The following is a 21,566-nucleotide window of genomic DNA, read 5'->3' on the forward strand; positions in this document are numbered from 1 at the left end:
CGGTCCCTTCTCTGAAACGCGATAGGCCGCAGGACGTGTCAGTGAGATCGTCCTTGTTACCCACTTCCGCCTCTGTGTCAGTTCACTGGTGGTGTCCAGTTTTGGTGTTGTCCTGTCGGATAAATAAAAACGCCATCGGACTTCGGAGCTTCACAGGTAATAACATTAATTTATTTGCTGCAATCTATGAAGTTTTTCAGCGCGTGGTAAAGGTTATTCAATGCTCAGCCATTACCATAATCCAAGACTATTTCTGGCGCTAGGTGCTAACTCTATACCTAAATAGGCAACCTCCATTAGCTAGAATAGCCGACTAGCTAGCAATACCCTCAGTTAGCTTAGCTAGACAATAACTTATGTTTGCCTAATTTGGTTCGCTACCATGCTGTGGCTATCCCGTCAACATAAATCAGATAGCAAAGAGGTTTCTAATGCACAAAAACTATCCAGAGAGGACGATGCTTGTTAGTTTCCCAGCGTTACCTAGCAGTAGCAAGCAATTTACTTTGCTAGCCTAAGTTAGCTAGCATTGAACGGGATAGAACTTGCTGTGGGTCAGCTATCTAACGCTACACGTTCAAGTGAGACTACGTTTCAGTCAGAACCGAATTGCACAGATAATTTTCAATAACATCTGGAATTATAGTTGACTGATAATTTACCGAGTCGCTAGACTAGCTATCTAGAGGAACATATTCCACAAAACTAGACTTTGTGGATCTTGTGTTTGACGACGGTGGCTTTCTTAACGAGTTATATCCCTGGTGGTTTAGCTGGTTTATGAAATATAGCAAGCGTGCTTATGTGCAATATGTAGCCTATATTGTTACAAGGTAGGTAAGTTAGCTTAAAACCTCCAGTGAACATGTTAACAACTTGGTTAAATTTTATCGCCAACGTAACTTTGTAGCTCGTAACAGCTAGACCTTCGACCCGACACGAGTACAATTTCGTGGCTGAGAAGTGAGATGCACTGTGTCCAGTTGTCCTCGTTACATCAAAGTGTACCTACTGTATAGGACCAGATATTGGATGGCTAACGTGTTAGCTACCTGCTTTTTTGGACATCAGTAACTGAGACATAAGTAACTTCTATGTGACGTTTCTACGTAGCTAGTTAACTGCTTATTCACTGACAAGAACCAGTCCGCTTTTTCCACTCATTGGATTCTGAGCAAAATGATTTTATAAGAAGTTCATTCCCACTCCCTCCCCTTTATTTTGAGGAAGGCATGGCCAATAGTGAAACAGTACACTGTTGCCGTTATGGATGCGATTAATTTAAAATGAATGAATAGCAACTAGGACTGTTATGTAATAAAGTAAAATAAACAATATGTTAACGTTAATATAAATACACAGAAAGTGTTGTAAGTGCTAGTAGTCATTCTAGCTTAGTAACCTCCAGAAATGTGTCACCTACCTTTTTTATTTAGCAATCTGACAATTATTTTTTCCAGTGTTAAAAATGCATTCACTTATACTAGTGTTGTATGTTTTGTTCCAAGCTGCGTGCCAGATGTTACAGTAAATGGTTTGAAGCCAGCCTGTTTGGGTCATTTCCTTAACTTGGTGTTTTTAAGTTGAGGATCTGAGTGGCGTTAAAACATTTAGCAGAAGAAAATGGCTACAACAGAGAAAATAGTACAGTAATGTGACTAACATTTAATAAATCAATCATTACGTAATGTCATTGCACATTTCTCTCTGACCTCCTAACTTCCCTTCAGAATGGAAACACCCTTTGTATAAGGAACAAGTAGCCCGCTGTAGTACCTCCAGTTCCACAAAGTATTGGTTTGAAATATTATACCTTAAATGCATGAACATGACAGCAGATGTAGCCGTCAGATTTAAGCATTGGAATAACTCATTCGTTTATTTATTACAATCAAATGTGTTTTAGAAAGGTCAAGGATTAGCCTAATATGAAATAAAATTGCAACTTTATTTTAATGTCAGGTGGAATAATTGTATCTGCTTACATCCCTGGTAATTCTAAGTGTGTGTGTGTGTGTGTGTGTGTGTGTGTGTGTGTGTGTGTGTGTGTGTGTGTGTGTGTGTGTGTGTGTGTGTGTGTGTGTGTGTGTGTGTGTGTGTGTGTGTGTGTGTGTGTGTGTGTGTGTGTGTGTGTGTGTGTGTGTGTGTGTGTGTGTGTGTGTGTGTGTGTGTGTGTGTGTGTGTGTGTGTGTGTGTGTGTGTGTGCAAAATTCACATAACATGGGCAAAGTCAGAGTGCCATGCTTAGCACAGTGTAATCAGAAACACTGTCACTCAACAGACTGCTTACTCTGCATTCCTTCCTGGTTGGACTGAAGTTTCAAGTACAGTTTAAATTCAGGAGTTCAGGAGTTCCTGTAATGGAATTTTTGGTTCAATAATGCAGGGACTCACTTTTCATTGTGTATTTCAGTCTTCAATTCTTGATCCCACTTTGATTTGTGGTGGTGTAATATTCCCAAAACTATACCTTCAGTATCATACCAATGAATAATGTTTGTTAATTATTATTATTATTATTATTATTATTATTATTATGGATAGGATTTATAATCTAGTGATGACCATTGAGATGACTGTACCACATTTCACATCACAAACATGGCAGGAGTTGCCAATTGGGCAACATTCCTGAAAAATTCATGAACTTGCTTGCACAGACTAGCCACAAGTACAAGCAGCTTTCCGATATCAGCTTTAGTATGAATGTGTGCGTTTTGTCCCCACTTGGTACTTTTCTTGTTCTGCCACTTACGTTTCTTGTCTGTCAGACTAAAGCAAGGTGACTGACATTTATTAAGGATAAGTGTCTACATGAAAGAGACAGAGAAATGTATTGAACAAAAATTGTCCTTATGTTTGCCTCACAAGCAGGTAAAAGTGATTGCTTTTTTCACAAATACACAGTAGAGCTAGTTCAGTAATGCCCCAAGGTAAGATTTGTAAGTTGATTAAATCTAGGCAAATAATTTTATATCCATTTGATGATTGGGACACTTGGCAAAAGTTCAGCTCTTTCGATAAGTGTTGTCAGTGGATTGCAAAACGTACAGCCTTTCCTTAAACTAGCTTTGCATTTGATAACAAGAGTAACTGACTGACGGAAGGGCTGGATTCAGTATTTTTCCCCTTCACTGCTGTGAAACAGATCTCTTAGAAACACCGGTGGCAGTGGAGGCATTTAGAAATGTTCTTTCTAATAATAAAACGTACACAGTGCAGCTCTGTGTGCCAGACAGAAACAGCTGATGTCACCGGTGCATAAATGAAAGATGAGAGGCTGGCTCCTAATTGACCGATAAGCTGTAGAATTGAATGAACAGTTAGCATTCTGGCTGGAATAAGCACCATGCTGACACCACCACACTCCATGCAGTCCTGTGTTCCATATTACTCATCTTCAAAATCCAAGTACCTGACTTTTACTTTAACTTACGTAGTAACATACTACATTGTGTTGTAAACTCAATACAGGAATTAAATTGATATTAGCAGGACATGAAATAATGAAATTGGCTACTAGTTTGTCCACAAAATATCTGCTCTGCCCTGTATGTTCCTATGTTTTGGTCTAGTCTGGATATATCTGTGCTCTCAGATGTAGTATAGGCCAAATGTACGGCTCACTGTTTGCTCAGTGGGAGTCAGAGTTTGTTGCCATTTGCTAAAAGATTCTTCAGGCTGCTCTGTTGGATCTTTTCGAGGTTAATAGAGTACAGTGTGGGGTTGCAATATTTATGCACTTGCACATGTTTGCAATTACTGCAGTCCTCAGAGAAATATACAGTAGATGGACCCTTGGCGTCAGTCTTCATTACGTTCCCCTGTAAAGTTCACGGAGTGCACCGCACATCCCGTCTTCACATAGAGAGGCACACTCAGACAGACACATGGCATTTTGTATATTTGTTTACACGTGCACTCGCGCTCGCTGGGCTGAGCATTGTCTCTGAATGAGGCACCGCCCGGGTGTGTTGGTGCTCCTCCTATTGTCATTCTTTGTATGTGACTTGGCTTGCAGAACGAGATTCTATTCAAATGAGCCGGCAGGCTGCTGAACGTGGTGGCCGTGGATCTGCAGCCAAAACGGCACTTTCGTCCGCCTGGCGAAACCTGCATGTTTCACACGGCTGCCCTCTTGCTTCTTTGTCTTTTTTTTTTTTCTCTCTCTCTCTGTTGGCGTTGGATGTTGTTTACCAGTCAGCACTGAGGATTAAACTGGCGTAAAGCTCTTCACATGGTTCAATGGGTAATGTGCTGCAGTCGTAAGTATATAAATGCATACTTTGCATTTTGTTGTGCCTTTAGTAACTTGTGTTGTTTTGTTCTTGGGTTGGGGAAGGTTTGTTTTTTGAGTAAGGGGGGAAAGTTAGGTTGTGTTTATTTGTTTCACACTTTAACGGCAGTTTAATAAGTTTAATAGCTTTGCTGTTTACACATAGCCTCGGGTGCTTTGCTTCCATGTGTAATATGATGTCTCTGGGGAATTGAGCTGTCGCCATGAGGGGAATGAGCCTATTGGCTATCCTGCATGTAGCACCTTGCATCCAATTAACTCTATTCTAGTGGACGGCATCCTGCCTCATCCACCATGAGTACATATTCACCAGCTTCTCTGGAGAACCGCTATGTTTTTAGTCAACTTTTTTATTCTGTGTGTCTGTGCTGAGCACAGGATACGACATGGTAGCCCACTTTTGCTTTGTATTCTTTGTCTTGACTGTAGTGTTACACAGTAATGTCCCAAGCCACAGCCGCCACACGTCCACTAATCATGCAGCTTTCAGAATGGCTTTGGAAATCTCAGCCGATCAGATCAAATCAGAATCATTTATAAACTTTGTTCATCTTTGTCAGGGATGGCAGGCACAGCATTGAGTACAAAAGCCACATTTAGGACATTTAGAGTCACAAGACAGAGAATAGATGACAGGGTTCCAAAAAGCAGCAACAATATGGTGTGGTGGACCTTGAGTAAGTTCTATGCTTGATACCAGTAGACTTTGTAGCATTGCTTTCTCAGGGCTCCTGCAGCCACTGTATCACAGAGCCATGTATCTTTTGAGTGCGGAAGGAACTTCATATGCTGCTCTGTACCACGATATGTTGCCATCGTTTTTGAGTATCAGTGAGAAATTGAGGAGACACGCAGTTTTATTGCACCATCAGCAGGAAACATTGGGGTTTATTTCCTGTATCAGCACTTTCTGGCAGTTGGACTAGTGGTATTCAGCCCCATCAGCCTTGTCCGTTGAGCTGGCTTCAGCCTTGACCTCTAGCCGAATCTTCCATGGGACAACCATTATAGTATGGGTGCTGAAGGAATTTGGATTAGCCTATATGTAGATTCACAAGTTCTCCCATTGATATTCTTATTCCTCATATAGGCTAGGTGTAATTGTAGAATTTTGTTAAACAGTGCTTAGTGCTGCCCTGTAACCAGCAAATCCATTGGTTGTGTAATTAGTAGAACATTTTTCAGCAATGCTTTGTGTCACGCCCGCATGGATCACATTTGAGGTAATGGCATTCTTGCACACAATGGAAATGAGGGCTATCAAAAGGTAAAATATTTAGTTATGTAAGGAATTCAGGTAGTGGCTGTTAACTCATAAAGTTACATAATTGGTTTATTTTTCCGCAGTGAAATTTGCAGGTATGGAATCTATAGCAACACTTTTGAAATATCGAAACTCATTCTTCAGCATCTTGTCATGACCTGAAACTCACATTTAGAAAAATGCTTTATGACCGTTCGAACAAACTCAGTTGTCAGTCTCGTTGTCACACCAGGCGGTGATAAATGTGAAAGCGCACCGTTGGTTTACTGGTCACAGTGGTGAGAGGAAAAAGTACGGTCTCTGCACCCTGTCTGGTGGGCTGGACATACTGTACACTGTTCTGAGAACAGCTCTGGTGGAGATGAGTTAAAATTCGGTTTTGTTCAGAACTTGCTGTTTCTTCACACAGAGTATGTTGGATAGCATGTCATGATCTACAGTTCAGTCAAGAGATTGAGGGATTCTTTAAGAACAAACTCTGTACTGTACAGTGCTTGTACCTATGCTCCTTCAGATTATAGGCAAATTCCGGGTCCAAGAATGAACAAAAGGGCTGTTCTCATCGCTAGACTATCGTATGTTTATGGTCATGGTGCTGTGAGAATTGGTGTGTCATGGGTATGGCCTGTACATCAGAGAGATTGTGTGGATAAGCTAATGTTTGTACTGTGCTAGAAGTGCTGAGTCCAAAGTGCATGTCGGAGGGAGCTGGACATTGAGGGGCATGGCCATGAGCAGTGTGGTCTGGTCCCGCCCCTCACCCGGTCCCACACAGCCCAACTGGGTGAGTCTCCAAAGGAAGGGGTACTAAACACGTGCTTGTGCAGTATTTTCAGCTGTTTGTTGGGGTCCAGCATCACAGCTAAGCAAAATTCAATGCATGATAGGAGCTTTATTTAGGCTAATTTTCTGACTATAATCGCCGATCATGTACCCTAACCTAACCCGATCACCAAGACCCACTTTCCGCTCCACTCTGGAACCGGGAAAGCTCACTAAGTACAGACTGCTTATTGTATTTTTTTTGTCAAGCCACATAAAACTGTGTCAGTACAGGCCTGAAGGCGAGGGGCAGGGTTAGCGACAGACATTTAGGGAAGCAGTTTGTAGGGAACTCAGTGGGAACTAGTTTTTTTTTTGTTTTAAGTAGATGCATTGTTTTAAAGAGTAGCTGCAGATACAACTATTGTGTCTGTAACCAGGTGCATTATACAGCTACCAGTCATGTTGTGCATTGTGATACTGATATTTCATGTGGAATTTATTTGTCTGTTTTAAATAGTGCCTAAACATTAAAAAAATACATGTATAACTGTATGTTCAGTAACTGTTTTATGTTGTAGGTTTCTTACTATACTGAAGCTGTTCTCTCTGTAATATTGCCTACCATTTTACAAGCATTAATGTGAAATGTAGTGAACTGTTGACATCAGAGAAATTAAAGTTTGAGGACTCATCATTTCATCCCCTATCCTATTCACAGGTCTCCAACAGCATACATCTACCCTTTCATTGATATTAGCCTAATGCAACATGCTGCCTGAAACTTTGTCATATTGAACCCATGTCAGGCTTCTGGAAAAAAGGTCTACGTGCCGTTTTACTAACAATACAGGCTATTCTTTCCCAGGCATGAACACCCTGAAGCACTGTCTTACAAAGTAGCATTTCATATGTTAACTGTGTTCACTGCTTCACATTGCTTTGAAAATGAGGTCATTATACAGTGGCTGTGGCACAAATAAGTGCAGTAGACTGGAGATGAGTGGATTCATATTTCCAGCTGCAATGCAGCAGTAGTTCTGTAACGGTGTCAGGCTGAGCTTTATAGCAGCCAGTGCTCGTTTGATGGAATGAGATGATGTGTTTTTTTGTGGGTGGAGTGGAGTGCCCTCATGATGAACATGTCAGCAGGTCTTGGTGCTCGTACAGTAGCAGAGCAGCAGGGCAGTGACTCCATTTTACTCTGAGCTGTCCAAAATTTTGCCGGCACTTATCTTAACCAAAAATGATGTAGGCTAGTGATTGTGGCTTTTTGTTTTTGGTAATGATTGCATAATTACATTCTGTTACCTGGTAATGCCACTGAATTTTAGTTAATAATCTGGCTCAAGGGGGCACAGTGTTAGTGTGCTGCCTTACATTCACACCGGTTCTAACAGTTAGTCTTCTGTCATAAAGATTTCCATTTCAAACTTGCACACCTATGCTCACACTAATATCAGGAGTATCACTGGGTTCAGTACAGCGGCATGGTCATGTTCATGTTCCAGAGTTCACCTTTGTGCAGAATGAACGTTTCCAAGTAGGCTAGTTGTTTGTCGTATCCATTTTAATGGTAAAGCGAAGACAATTGCAGTGCTGTAGTCCTGCTGATCTTGCCAGGCAGGTCTGCTGGCTTGGGCGGCTTATGCCGTCGTTCAGGGCCTCAACCACGGAAGGGCAGTACGATTCAGGTTTAATGTATTTTTAAATGCATTTTAATTTGACGGTATTAACACGTTGCGAATAGCTTTTTTGATGCTATTCTTCTTACAGCAATTCCCTTGTCTGCGATGACCGACAGTTGCCCCCTGCGCTGTGCGATTGCCGACCCCCCGCACCCCTCCCCACCCCCTCGGCCCGCGATCGGTTGCCCCCAGTTAGGGCCACCAAAGTCCCAGAGCCGGCTCTGCGGGCGAGTCAGCCCCCGAGCCAGGGTTTAAGTCACCGCGACTGCCTACGCAGGGGCAGTCGAAGCGCTACGAGTAGCCATCGTTTGTTTACCCAGCTCCTGGCCTCTGTTTCCAATGCGCTGGTGTCTTTTGTCCTAGATCTCCTTGGTTTCTTGCTTTGTTCGGTGGCTTGGGAGCCTGAAGCATAAGGGACAGCCCTCAGCAGGAAGGACGATGTGCTAGAGGAGTCGCAGGCAGGAAGAGGGCCCGGCTTCGCTTTCTAAAATGAACAATGAAGACGAGTTCTACGACGCCGTCACAGGTGAGCTTCGGACCTCTCGGTTAGCCGCGACGGTTCTCATCAAGTGTTTTCCTGAAAGGGCGTTTAGAAGACCGTTTGACTCACTGCATAGATTTTATACGGTCTACTGACAGTTTAGAATCTCTGCATCTTAGATGGTGTCTCTCAGTTAGTTTTGAGACCATTGCTTTGAGCGAGCAGGTTAAGTTAATTAGTTATTACCATTCACAGAGAATATTGTCCATTGAACATCCGTTCTCCTTTTTTATTTTATTCTGAAAGGTTAAATGGTTTTGTAAAGTGCAGTGCAGAGCACAGGGGGAGTCTAATATTCTCTTGAGTCCGGGTTATGCAACAGGGTTAATCCACAGGGGTCACCTTACTCCATCTTTGCAATTGCGTGAATAATACAGCAGTCTATTCATGTAATGTAGGCTAATAGATTTTGTTATCGCTGTCATGGTGGAGTCACATAAAAGTAACATTGAAGGAGTAGGGGGCATATACTGCGTGTTATTAAGTATATTATGTATTTCTTATTATGCATTATGTAAGGACAATATGAGAAGTACAAAATGACAGACTTGATTGAATTATTTATTGGTTAATGATTTATTTATTTTGAAATGAATGCCTTCACCTTTTGCCGCCACACACCTCCACAAAGCATCATCTATTATTGAATGTGTTTTTTGTGAAAATTGTTTTTGAGGGAATATTTGTTTCCAAGATTGGAAACAAATTTGATTTCAATCGCAGAAGACCATTTCCCCCAAAAGGTGCAGAGCAATGATGTATATAAGATGATATATACATTAAGATGACATTAAGCACATTATTTCATGTACTTGGCAGATCTGTGGTTGGTTCCTGTTTTATGTGGTGTCCTGTTTGTCTCTTTGTAATCTTGTGCATCTTTTTGTCTGTCTGTCTGCCTGTCTGTCTGTGTGTCTCTCTATCTCTCTCGGTCACTCTCCCCCCCTCCCTCCCTCCCCCAGGCTTGGATTCGGACGAGTCCTGTGAGGGTACGTCTGAGGCCAGCTTTAAAGATGCGATTGTGTGCGTCGGCGTGCAGAAGAACAATGGCACGGCGCCACAGGAGAATGGAATCAAGAAGCGCAGGTAGGGCCAGATTCCAGGTGTCGGCCCCGCCCCCAGCTCCTGCCCCCCTGCAGGCATTCTGTTCTCTCTGCAGCAAGCCCCACATGCCCTTCATGCCTGAACTAAACCCTGTTTCTAATTTGAGCCAAAGGTTCAATTAAACCCGCTGAACAGAGACCTTAAAGAAGCGCTAGCATGACGCTTAACCCTGCTATTGGCTGGGCCTTAGTATGGCTCACATGGGTGACCAATGACATTTTATTGTTTTTTTTATTCTCTGATGTGTTGCATGTTGTAGATTTTTTAATAGAAATTGTATATGTTTTAGTGCTGTTAATGTGTGTTATATATGTGTTTGTGGATTAATTTCTTATAGGACAACCTTACCTGCACCAATGTTCTCCAGGAACAACTTCAGTGTGTGGGGAATCCTAAAAAAATGCATTGGACTGGTAAGATATTAAAAGGACAAAAGACATACCTCTGCAGTGACTAGTCCTTAAGTGAATCACTTAGTTCTAAGACAAAGAGTTATACGTGTACAAATTCTGCAGGTGTGTTTGCCTTCTCTGAGTAACGGGGTGTGTGTATTCCAGCTACTGAACTCTACCCTCTTTTTGTGTTTTGTCGTTGTGGTGGTCATCGTTGTCGTGGCGACGCAGGAGCTGTCCAAGATCACGATGCCCATCGTGTTCAATGAGCCGCTGAGCTTCCTGCAGCGCATCACGGAGTACATGGAGCACACTTACCTCATCCACAAGGCCTGCACCCTGTCCGATCCTGTGGAGCGGATGCAGGTCAGACACCCCCGTCTGGAGGGTGACAGCTGGGGACTAGTGGAGCGAGTCTGTGTGCCTGAGCGCGCGTGTGTCCGTCCATGTGCGTGTGCAGATTGTGTTCATGTGTTTGTGGGAGTTTGTCTGTGAGCACTTGATTCTGGTTGCATGCTGCGTGCTACTTGTGTGCGTGTGCGTGCGTGTACATAAATGTATGTGTGTATGTGCACACGTGCGTGTGTGTGTGTGTGTGCGTGCGTGTGTGCATGCGTGTGCTTGCCATGTCCAGTCGATGAGCTCTCTGCTCTCTTCCAGGCTGTAGCGGCTTTCGCTGTCTCTGCTGTGGCGTCTCAATGGGACAGAACTGGAAAGCCTTTCAATCCTTTACTGGGGGAAACCTATGAACTCCTGCGGTGAGACCAACAGCCCTCAAATCCAACATCCAGTCAGGGCTCTTATCCTGAGTGCTCTTATTTACTGTATCAAATAATGGCAGCTCTTCTCCAATCCCTCCAAAGTCCTTACAGCTTAGACATTCTGGTGGTGCTTGTTATGTCTTAAAACATCCTTTATTAATTTTTTTTTTTAATTTACACCTGTTTTAGTGTATCTTACTGGAATCATTCTTGCATGTTACAACGCTCAGAGAACAATGGACAGAAGCGGCCAACTAACCCTTGGTTTGCATTTATAGTGGAGGTGACATCCAGGGTGTGTTTGGAAGATTTGGTGTAATGTACTGTCAGGATTATATATCTGTTTGTTCACTTCCTTTGTCACTCTGTGCTCTTTTGATCTTTTCGACTGAAAACTCTGCTTACATACTTCTTGGAATGTTTGCTTTGCACTTATACATTTAATAGCTTTAGTAGTCTCTACATTCGTGCTTTAATGGTGTACATAATGAGAAATACTGTTTGATCTTCATATCTTCAGTTGTATGTAGATCTGAGGCATACACTGTGGAAGCTGTTAAAGCAACATTCCAAATACTATGAAACGGTGCTTGTGCTTCAGTTTGCCAGTTGAAGAACAGGTTGTGTTTTACCGGTAGGAAAAGAGTGTCATTGGCTTCGGCACTGGCGTTCTCCTCCATTTTCATGTCTGTGGCGTTGTCTCCCATGTGATGCCCCAGGGAGGACCAGGGCTACAGGCTCATCTCAGAGCAGGTCAGTCACCACCCTCCCATCAGCGCCTTCCATGCCGAGGGCCTGGCGGGGGACTTCACCTTCCACGGCTCCATCTACCCCAAACTCAAGTTCTGGGGCAAGAGCGTGGAGGCCGAACCACGAGGAACCATTACTCTAGAACTACATAAGTAAGTGTGTGTGAGTGAGAGCGTGTGAGTATGTGAGTGTGAGCGTGTGAGTGTATGTGTGTGAGAGTGTATGTGTGTGAGAGTGTGTGTGTGTGAGTGTGAGTGTGTGTGAGAGTGTGAGTGTGTGAGTGCCTGAGTGTGTGAGTGTGTGTGAGACTGTGAGTGTGAGTGTGTGCGAGTGTGTGTGAGTATGTGAGAGTGTGTGTGTGCATGTGTGTGCGTCTGTATAAGTGTGCACGTGTGTGTATGTGTGCTTGTGCATGCTTGTGTGTATGTGTGCGCGTGTGTGTGCATTCATGCGTGTGCACGTGCGTGTGTGTGTGCCCATGTGTGCGCGCGTTTGTATTTTTGTGTGTGGGTGGGTATTGTATTTTTGTTGCCGTGTGTTGGCAGAGGGCTGTTTGTATTTCTGTCAGTGGGTCCATGTGTGTATTATGTGCAAAAGCCAAGTGGCAAGAAGCCAGAATAATCACCCAGGAAACCTGTCAGGTGTGAAAGAAATGTAATAACCAAGCAGCCACTCCTCTTTTATAAGTCCTATCTTGAAAAATATTGCTTTCTAAAATCACAGTGTATGCTGTTAAGTCTGCTCCTTGGTGATCTTTTTTGAGAGGTGAAAAGTGTAATACAGTAACTCAGTCCAGCTTCTACTTCTCGTTTATATTTAGCCTGTTTCTTTCCCCTCTGAAGGCACAAAGAAGCCTACACGTGGACAAATCCATTCTGCTGTGTACATAATGTAATACTAGGCAAGCTATGGATAGAGCAGTATGGAACCGTAGAGATCCTCAATCACAGGTAAGCAATGAAACGTTCTCCTTAACACATACACACACTCACTGATTTCTGTTTCACACTATCAAAAATACAGAGAAATCATAAAGGCTTTTTTCTCTTTTGCTTCTATAAAATTACTTAATTGTTACTAAAAGTTGAATTCTGAAAAGACGTGTGTTGACTTGATAATGTTTTGAGATAAATACACTGAGCCAAAATTGATATGGAGCAGTTTTAGCTAAGTGAAGAGATGTGAAATCGACGATGGGTGTTCGTTGGAATTTTTGTAAGTTGCTCCTCTTCCTCCCCTGTGATTGGCAGTACTGGAGATAAGTGTGTGTTGAACTTCAAGCCCTGCGGGATGTTCGGCAAGGAGCTGCACAGAGTGGAGGGGCACATCCAGGACAAGAGGTGAGGGTCTGCGCTGGACACCTCCACTTAAACTCGCACCCTCCTGCTAATCCCTCTCTGGGGCTGCTTTTCCTGTCTGCTAAGATGACCTTGGCCTTCAGCCAGAGAGCTTCCCCCTCGGGGGGGAAGGAACGACCAGCAGTTTATTGAATTTTACCTTCTGCAGTCCATTAATGGACAAAGTACCGTTCCAGACCATATCTGCTGCATCTAACGGCATTTCCTAGAGGGCCGTGTGTAATGTCTCCAAACGTTTGAGGTTGTCATCGAACAAGCATGTTATTTACATCAGGGTTTGCTCAGTGCTGGATCAAGGCCCAAATCAGACAGGGGTCTTAGGATTCTAGGAACGTTTTTATTGGTTATTTTACAGGTTTTAAAGGTGTTTACATGTTATTTTACAGGTTTTAAAAGGTGTTTACAGGTTATTTGACCTTTACAGCAGTAGAAGGGAAGTCGCAACCGGTCACTTGCAGTGGTGCAGTTTGTCGCTGTGTGGCTCAGTGGCCGTCCGTGTCCTGTGGAACATTAAATTCGATTGGCACAAAGCAACATTTTGAGCTGGAACAGACTGGTGTGCATGGAAATGAATAGTTTCTGAGTTTCCTTTAACACTTCTCACCAGAACTGGGTCAAATATGTTTTTTTTTTAAAAATTCAAATACTTTTCTACGCCCTACTGAATTTGTATGGTGTATTGGAACCAATGAAATACTCTCAAAAAGTACAAACCCCGCCTTCTGGTCATATTGGCAGGCTCAATTATACCAGGCAAGATAAAGAGAGCACATTAAAGTATTTGAATCCAAAACAAATACATATTTGACCCCGGTCTGCTTCTCACACAAATGTATTTGAATCCAAAACAAATACACGTTTGCCCCAGGTCTGCTTCTCACACAAATGTAGAAACAAAGCCATACATGTTGTAATCACTGCAGAGTTGAATGGGTTATAGATAATCATTTGCAATACAAAACGAACGTTAAAGAAAGAGATGAGTGCCTGACCCGCAGGTCATGCTGTGTGCGGTGTTCTCTTGCGTTGGCTGCTCAGTAAAAAGAAGCTGTGTGTGATCTACGGGAAGTGGACCGAGTGCATGTGGAGCGTGGACCCCGCGCTGTACGAGGCGCACCGCAAGGCGGACAAGAAAGGGGGCGCCAGCGACAACAGGAAACAGAAGCAGGTGTGTTCTGCTGGTGCTTCAGAAAGATTCCTTTCCCTGAGTGAATCGACAGTCCTTTTTATGATTTAACTGTCAATAATCAAATTTATAAGTTTATTGAAACTCTTTATCAATAGAGTGATCAATAATAAGCAGTGGGATACAATGACCAGATTAGTAAGACACCAGCATGGCAATAGCGACACTGAAGGTGGTGAAGCTGTTTTTAAAATGCTCATTTTTAATGCTAACGTACAGTACAGTATTTTGATAGATTTGTCTAAGAAAAGCCTTTGTTCAAGCTGTGATTTAAAAATGTCATATTTCCATCCTTTCATAAAACAGAATGTCTTTAATTTTTTTTGATGCGGTTAGCATGCTATGAGGTTGCATTAAGGTAAATTTGGGTAAATATAGGTATATAAATATGCTATAGGTGGCTTATGTAGTTTGTGTGTGCTATTGTAAGATATCAGTTGCTGTAGTGTACATTGTAGTGTTCTTCCAGTACACTGTAGGATAGAAATATTGGTCCTGATCCCTGTAGTCTATCACTTTATTATTTTGCTTAGCTCCACATCTGTATAAATGTTCTTTGCATGCATTTATTATGAAGTTGACAGTAAATAATTTTTTGCCATGAGGCATGCTGGCTTGTCCCGGAGGAATGAGGGCTGAGTGTATGTGGGAGAGTCAAAGTTCTGCGCCTGTCTGCAGGAGGAGGGGGCGCGGCCAGAGAATGACGAGGCGGACGACATGCCCGAGGTGCAGGAGACGGTGGCCGTCGTCCCCGGCAGCACCCTGCTCTGGAGGATATCGTCCCGACCGCCGCACTCCACTCAGGTGAGAACACGCCTGCGTACTGCACAGGAACGTACAGGTATTCATACAGCATGTACATTACACACACACACACACACACACACTCATACAGCACACACACATGCCTCTCTACTGCACGCGAACATACAGGTATTCATACAGCATGTACATTACACACATACACACTCATACAGCACACACATATGCCTCTCTACTGCACGCGAACATACTGGCATTCATTCAGCATGCACAGGTACACACATACACACTCATATAGCACACACATATGCCTCTCTACTGCACGCGAACATACAGGTATTCATACAGCATGTACATTACACACATACACACTCATACAGCACACACATATGCCTCTCTACTGCACGCGAACATACTGGCATTCATTCAGCATGCACAGGTACACACATACACACTCATATAGCACACACATATGCCTCTCTACTGCACGCGAACATACAGGTATTCATTCAGCATGTACATTACACACATACACACTCATATAGCACACACATATGCCTCTCTACTGCCCAGGAACATACAGGTATTCATACAGCATGTACATTACACACATACACTCTCATACAGCACACACATATGCCTCTCTACTGCACGCGAACATCCTGGCATTCATACAGCATGTACATTACACACATACACACTCATATAGCACACACATATGCCTCTCTACTGCACGCGAACATACTGGCATTCATTCAGCATACACAGGTACACACATACACACTCATATAGCACACACATATGCCTCTCTACTGCACGCGAACATACAGGTATTCATTCAGCATGTACATTACACACATACACACTCATATAGCACACACATATGCCTCTCTACTGCCCAGGAACATACAGGTATTCATACAGCATGTACATTACACACATACACACTCATACAGCACACACATATGCCTCTCTACTGCACGCGAACATACAGGTATTCATTCAGCATGTACATTTCACACATACACACTCATACAGCACACGTGTGCACATGCACACACACACACACGCATGCACAGGTACACACATACACGCTCATGCAGCACACGTGCACACGCACGCACAGATGCACACTAATACAGCACACGTGCACGCCTACAGATGCACAAATGCATGCATACACAAACATAGAAAACTTAATTTTAGGAAGCCTTCATTCACTGAAAGTGAAGTATTAAATGGTTTTATGTATTTGTGCTGCAGATGTACAATTTCACCAACTTTGCGATGACCCTGAATGAACTGGACCCGGGGATGGAGGCAGTCTTGGCACCCACGGACTGCCGCTTGCGTCCCGACATCAGGGCCATGGAGAATGGAGACATGGGTACGGTTACTCTGCTGACATCTCAGCACACACTGCATTACAGACCATAGCAGATACAGCAGACGCAAGCAAACACTGCCCCCTGCTGTTTGTGATGGTCAGTTAGAATAACCAGTACACACTGTTTGAGTTTGAGACTTTTCGTAAGCCTAGTTAGAACCGTTGAACTGTTGTATCGCCTGTGAGCTGTGGTCACTCTTAACCCCATAACAGTATTTACCCGTGGGTGATGTTTCAGTGCAGACTAAGCTGTTCAAACCTAATGTGCCTTGAAGCATATATTTTTTAATTAAATGCATGTACCACTTGTAGGGGTGGGGAGAGAGGACAAGGCACTCTATAGCATGGGCCCTGAATAATGATAGGCCTTTCATTAGATAGCTACATAAAAGCATACATTCTGTAAAATCTCACTGTAGCCTTCAGCAGTCACCATGGCGAACAATGTTACGTAATGTATGTTACGTCTCGCAGTGCATTACTTGCCCGCTGCCTGCCTGAAGATAGATACGGATAGATACAGATATGGGCAGAGTTTGTGTGTCGATGGGTTTATGATGAGCTGACGGGTCCGTGTTTGCGCAGACACTGCCAGCAGAGAGAAGGAACGGCTGGAGGAGAAGCAGAGATCAGCCCGTAAGGAACGAGCCAAGGATGAGCAGGAGTGGTCGACCAGGTAAGCGTCAGCCACGCCTCGCTGCGGTGCTGCTTGGCTGCATGGCTGCAGGCTTCCCCTGCGGAGCTGCGGTATGTAAAGCATTACCGCTGCATGCATTCGCAGTGATGTGCCACACTTTTACTGTGTAACAGTAGACTAGTACTATTTCAGACCCTTTATAGCTACAGTTAAGTTTATTATGATTGACTTCCCGGGCTGTGTGCCCAGCTGAACCACGTGGCCTTGTTGCTGTAACGATCACAGTCCAGAACTGAGTCCTCATAGTGTCCATACCATAACTGTGGCCATGGGGTGATCAGTGGAGTATTACCCTGACAGGGATTTCTCTACCTGATTGCGCAGTAGGCTATCCTGCTGTCAACCAGGCACCTGCAGTCTGCTTGCAGCAGCTGCACCAGCAGTGCAGTAACTCCACAGCTGAGCTGGGGGATTGCAGAGTGGAAGGAAGTGGTGGTTGGCTGCACATGTCCCAGGAACCACTTGTGCTAACGTGCCCTGACATAAATTGACAGATTATGTTGAAGGGCAGGCTTGTGACCAGGCCTGAAAATTCAATTGGTCATTCCAAATTGCGAGAAAGCAAAAAATATATAAAAATAATGATAGTATTTTTTTAAATCAGAGGATAAAATTTCTAATGGGAAACAAGACTGAAAATGAATGATTGAATAATAACAGTAAATTCCATGTTTAATGTTCTGTGAAATTTCCCCATGTCTTCTAGGTGGTTCCAGTCAGGCACAAACCCATTCACTGGGTCCCAGGACTGGATCTACGTTGGGGGGTATTTTGATAGGAAATATAGTGACTGTCCTGATATCTACTGAGGGGGGGGGGATGTAGCAGCTCCCCCTCTCCAAGCCTCCATAGCACCGTCATCTCCAATCGGAACTCTGAAGTGGTAGTTTCTTTGTGTTTGGCACAATTAATGGTTCATATACAAACTCTCCTCCCCACGTGGTTATTGAGCCATTTCTGAAAAACATAAACCCGACAACAACAGCAGCAACACAAAAATGGAATTCAGGGATATGAATGCATTTTTTGGGGTGGGGGTAGAGGGGATGCTAAAGAGGACTGGTATTTGCACTGCGTACTGTGAGCAGAACGGTTCTCTGCATTCAATGCACTTCAGTCGTCAAATGTCAAGTGTTACTTTCCGTTGAATGTTTTTTCCACCTTCTGTGCCACAATGGAGGAGATTCACGAGAACAAGTGGTTACTGTGGATCGTGTGGTTGGGGTATTACGTAGCATTATTCCCAAATCAGGGTCTCCCCCTCAGTACACTTAGGCAATACTCCACAAGACAAACAAAAATGGTTTAATCGTCTAATGTGTGAAATTCAGAATCATTCCTCGTTTCATTCTTAGTGCATTGTTGATACGGTTGCCGTTTAGCATGAATGTAAAAAAAGTGTGAAGGTCTCTGCCACCACAGACCCTTCATAATAATACACGCTCGTGAATTTCACTGCAGGATTCTGGCAGAATGGTTCTGTGGCATGATTTGGCTTCGCTTTTCACGAGCCACATGTTCAGCATATCACTCTGAATACGGAAAATAATCATGGAGCAGCAGCCTCACATAAAAAAAGACTGCATACCGTGCACAAAAGAATTAGATATGCAGAGTCTATTACACCGTAGTAAGGATGTATGGGAATACCAGTTTGGTAGTATCTTCCATGAAATCTGTTTGAGTTTGAGACACTTCGTAAGCCTGGTTAGAACTGTTGATATTTTCGAAAAATTGAAGACATTAGGCAATCATGACTGATGTGTTGTTAACTGTAGCATGTTTCGCACTGTTACTGATGAAGAGGTGTAATGATTCATGGCAGTATAAATGGGCAGTCATGCTTTTAATTCACCCTACTTAAAAATGGTATTTCAATCCCATACAAAAGGCCACTGAAATGTTTTCAAATGTGCTAATTCCTCCTTTGTCTTCCAAACTCCCTTTATTTTACATTATTTTTTCAACCATGTCAACCACTTCTTATAAGCCAGTTTAATGCATATGGGTTTACCTGCGGATTAATGGGCATGTCAATGGGGTTCATTTGTGTGGAGAATTAATTTGACATATATGCAGACCTTTCAATGGTACTAGGTTCTGTTGCAGAGCTGTGGCATATGTTGATGTAAGCTCTTCTGTGCGGTGGGAGTAATGATAATGTTGCTTGGATGGCAGATTAGCTGGGTGCTCCCTGCTTTTTCCTTATGAAGAGCTGTCTGCTCCCCACCCACATCACTTGTACTGACACACTAATCTTCGTAACTCAAACTATCTATCTGTAATGTAGAGTGTGCATCATCAAAAACGCAACCCAATTTCCGATTTCATCATGTTAAACAGTTGGACAATTTGCATGCTGTGAAATGATTTTTTTTCTTCTTAAAACTAAATATTTATATACATTATTCTCATGCATGCGTAAGGAGTGATTCTGATAGCACATTTTGTTTTAGTGACAAAGAAAGCTGCTTAAGACTGCGTGTGTGTGCGTGCATGCTTGCGTGTGAGTGTGTGTGTGTATCTGTCTGTCTCTGAGGTTATTCATGTAAAAACACTAAAGCCATAACATCTTTGCTACTACAGGTATGTATTTTGTCAAGGACAGTCTGACGTACATTGTACTGACATAATTTGATGAAGCTGCAGAGGACCCATCTTTGTCATGGAAGTAATTTTCACTAAAACAACAACAACAAAAAAAAGTTGTTTAAGTTTCTTACTAAATGTTGCAGAGAAACCATATAATTTGACACTGAAGCTGTGAGCCCAAGCAAACCAATTCAGTAAAGCAATCGATGAATATTACTTTAGATCAGTAGACAATGTGGACCTCCACTTTTCAGGGAGAAATTGATTGTCAGAGAGCTGTATTTCTTTTGACATGTAGACACCCTATAGATATTTTTATGTTTTAAGCATTTATACACAGTTGTGCTTTATAAGTGTATTAGGGTTTCATTTGTGAAATGTTATCAGGCTGCTTGTGGCACATTTAAAATGATCAATAACATAGGTTGATCAGAGTATGCAGTTCTGAGTAGACAAAATCCTTTGTATATTTTTTGTACTATATCCAATTTAAAGTATGTAATGGAATGTACAGTACCTGAAGGTACAATTAAATAGACTGAATAGTACATCTGCTGGTCCTCTGTAGTCTTTCATCTTTTTTCAGTTGGTGTTCATTAGAGAAAATAATAGCTCCTTTGCATGATTCATGCAACTGTTACATTTTAGCTACTCTACTAAAAGCATACTTTGCATCTGAACTGTTGCCAAAATCTATGCAACTAATCATCACTATGTGTCTCTGTACATTAAGATTTATATATAAATACTTTAGTTTGATCATTATTTGTTCAATTAGTAGACTATGGAAATATTTTTGGCTGTATTAGCAGGTTGCTTGACTGTAAAATACAACACTCCATTGTGTGTGCGTGTGTGTGTGTGTGTGTGTGAGAGTGTGTATGTGTGCGTGCGTATCTGCGCGCGTGTGCGTGTATGAGGGAGGGGGAGAGAGTGTAGAATGTAGATGATGACAAACTATTATTGGGTTAAAACCAAATAGGCAAATGCGTTTTCAGGATATTTCTTGCTCATACTGTAGATCTTTTTGTAAGCCATTTTTCTCTTAAGGAGGTGTTACCCTCAGCAGTGCCTGACCTGAAATTAATAAGTAACATGACATTTGACCGAAAGCATTGAGTTTTTCCCTACTTACAATAGATATTGAACATATTTTTCTGTTTCGATGGAACATTTTGATTTGCAGAGAAACTGTCTAGGCTTTGCTAACCCCATTGCTCCTTAATTGTGCCTCATCCTTGTCTCTTACTGTAAATTGTGAATTACCTGTTGAAAAAAGAAATATCAAGTGACTCAACAGGCATCGGACACATTTTGTCACCATGTCTGTAATTATAAGAAATATTAAATACACTACTGCTGGTTGTATTCATCCATACACTGCATCATTGTCTCATGAAATGTAAATTTGGTTATTTGTAAACTAGCAATATGAAAAAACCCTAATGTACCACCATTAAAGGATAGATTTTATTTTGCTTTGTGTGTTTTTTTTTGTGTGTGCAGAAAACACTTAAATGTTTTGTAGGTTTCCTTTTACTAATGTTTGTCTTTGTATGTTGTACCTTACAGTTCTGCCTTTTAATTTCCCATTTTGCACATAGATTTGTTCAGTAATTATACATAAATAGAACAATATATTTTGCAATTTATTTTTATAGTATTTAAATGTACAAATTGGGGAAGGAATTATACTTCATTTTTGACATGGGGGTACATTGGGCCACCAGGGTGGTCATGGATGACCTTCGCTTTTCTCTAAAGTTTGAATATTTATCTAATTCCAGAGATTGTTCGCTAGGTGTATAATCAGAAATAAAATCTTACTTTTATAAACAAATAAAATAATGATGAAATCGAGTTTGTGCGCTTATGTCCTTAATACAACTACTTTGAATAAACATAAGCATGCTGTTTATTACATTACACGGTTTGCGAAATTAGTTGGAGTCTGCGCAAATGAGTTCTATGACACAGCAAATGCTCTCAACCAAACGTAAGTTTTAAAGAGGCGCAGTGAAAAAG

The 21,566-nt window shown here is 42.3% G+C and overlaps 1 protein-coding gene across 3 annotated transcripts; it reads left to right on the forward strand.

The window, feature by feature from the left end:
• Positions 1 to 21,399, forward strand: osbpl2b (oxysterol binding protein-like 2b). 3 transcript variants are annotated; one of them, XM_035381706.1, is made up of 14 exons: positions 1 to 156; positions 8,375 to 8,537; positions 9,515 to 9,638; positions 9,994 to 10,069; positions 10,280 to 10,414; positions 10,709 to 10,806; positions 11,529 to 11,711; positions 12,402 to 12,509; positions 12,810 to 12,899; positions 13,947 to 14,085; positions 14,782 to 14,907; positions 16,129 to 16,252; positions 16,838 to 16,928; positions 17,656 to 21,399. In XM_035381706.1, the coding sequence occupies exons 2-14, from the start codon at positions 8,501 to 8,503 to the stop codon at positions 17,756 to 17,758; spliced, it is 1,434 nt and encodes a 477-aa protein (XP_035237597.1). In that variant the 5' UTR covers positions 1 to 156; positions 8,375 to 8,500; the 3' UTR covers positions 17,759 to 21,399. The 3 variants fall into 3 exon arrangements, with proteins under 3 accessions (XP_035237597.1, XP_035237599.1, XP_035237598.1); XM_035381708.1 differs by having other exon boundaries at positions 13,956 to 14,085; XM_035381707.1 differs by lacking the exon at positions 1 to 156 and adding an exon at positions 4,166 to 4,265.
• The last annotated feature ends 167 nt before the right edge of the window (positions 21,400 to 21,566 follow it).

Source organism: Anguilla anguilla, chromosome 11, assembly GCF_013347855.1.
Source record: "Anguilla anguilla isolate fAngAng1 chromosome 11, fAngAng1.pri, whole genome shotgun sequence".
Taxonomy (NCBI): domain Eukaryota; kingdom Metazoa; phylum Chordata; class Actinopteri; order Anguilliformes; family Anguillidae; genus Anguilla; species Anguilla anguilla.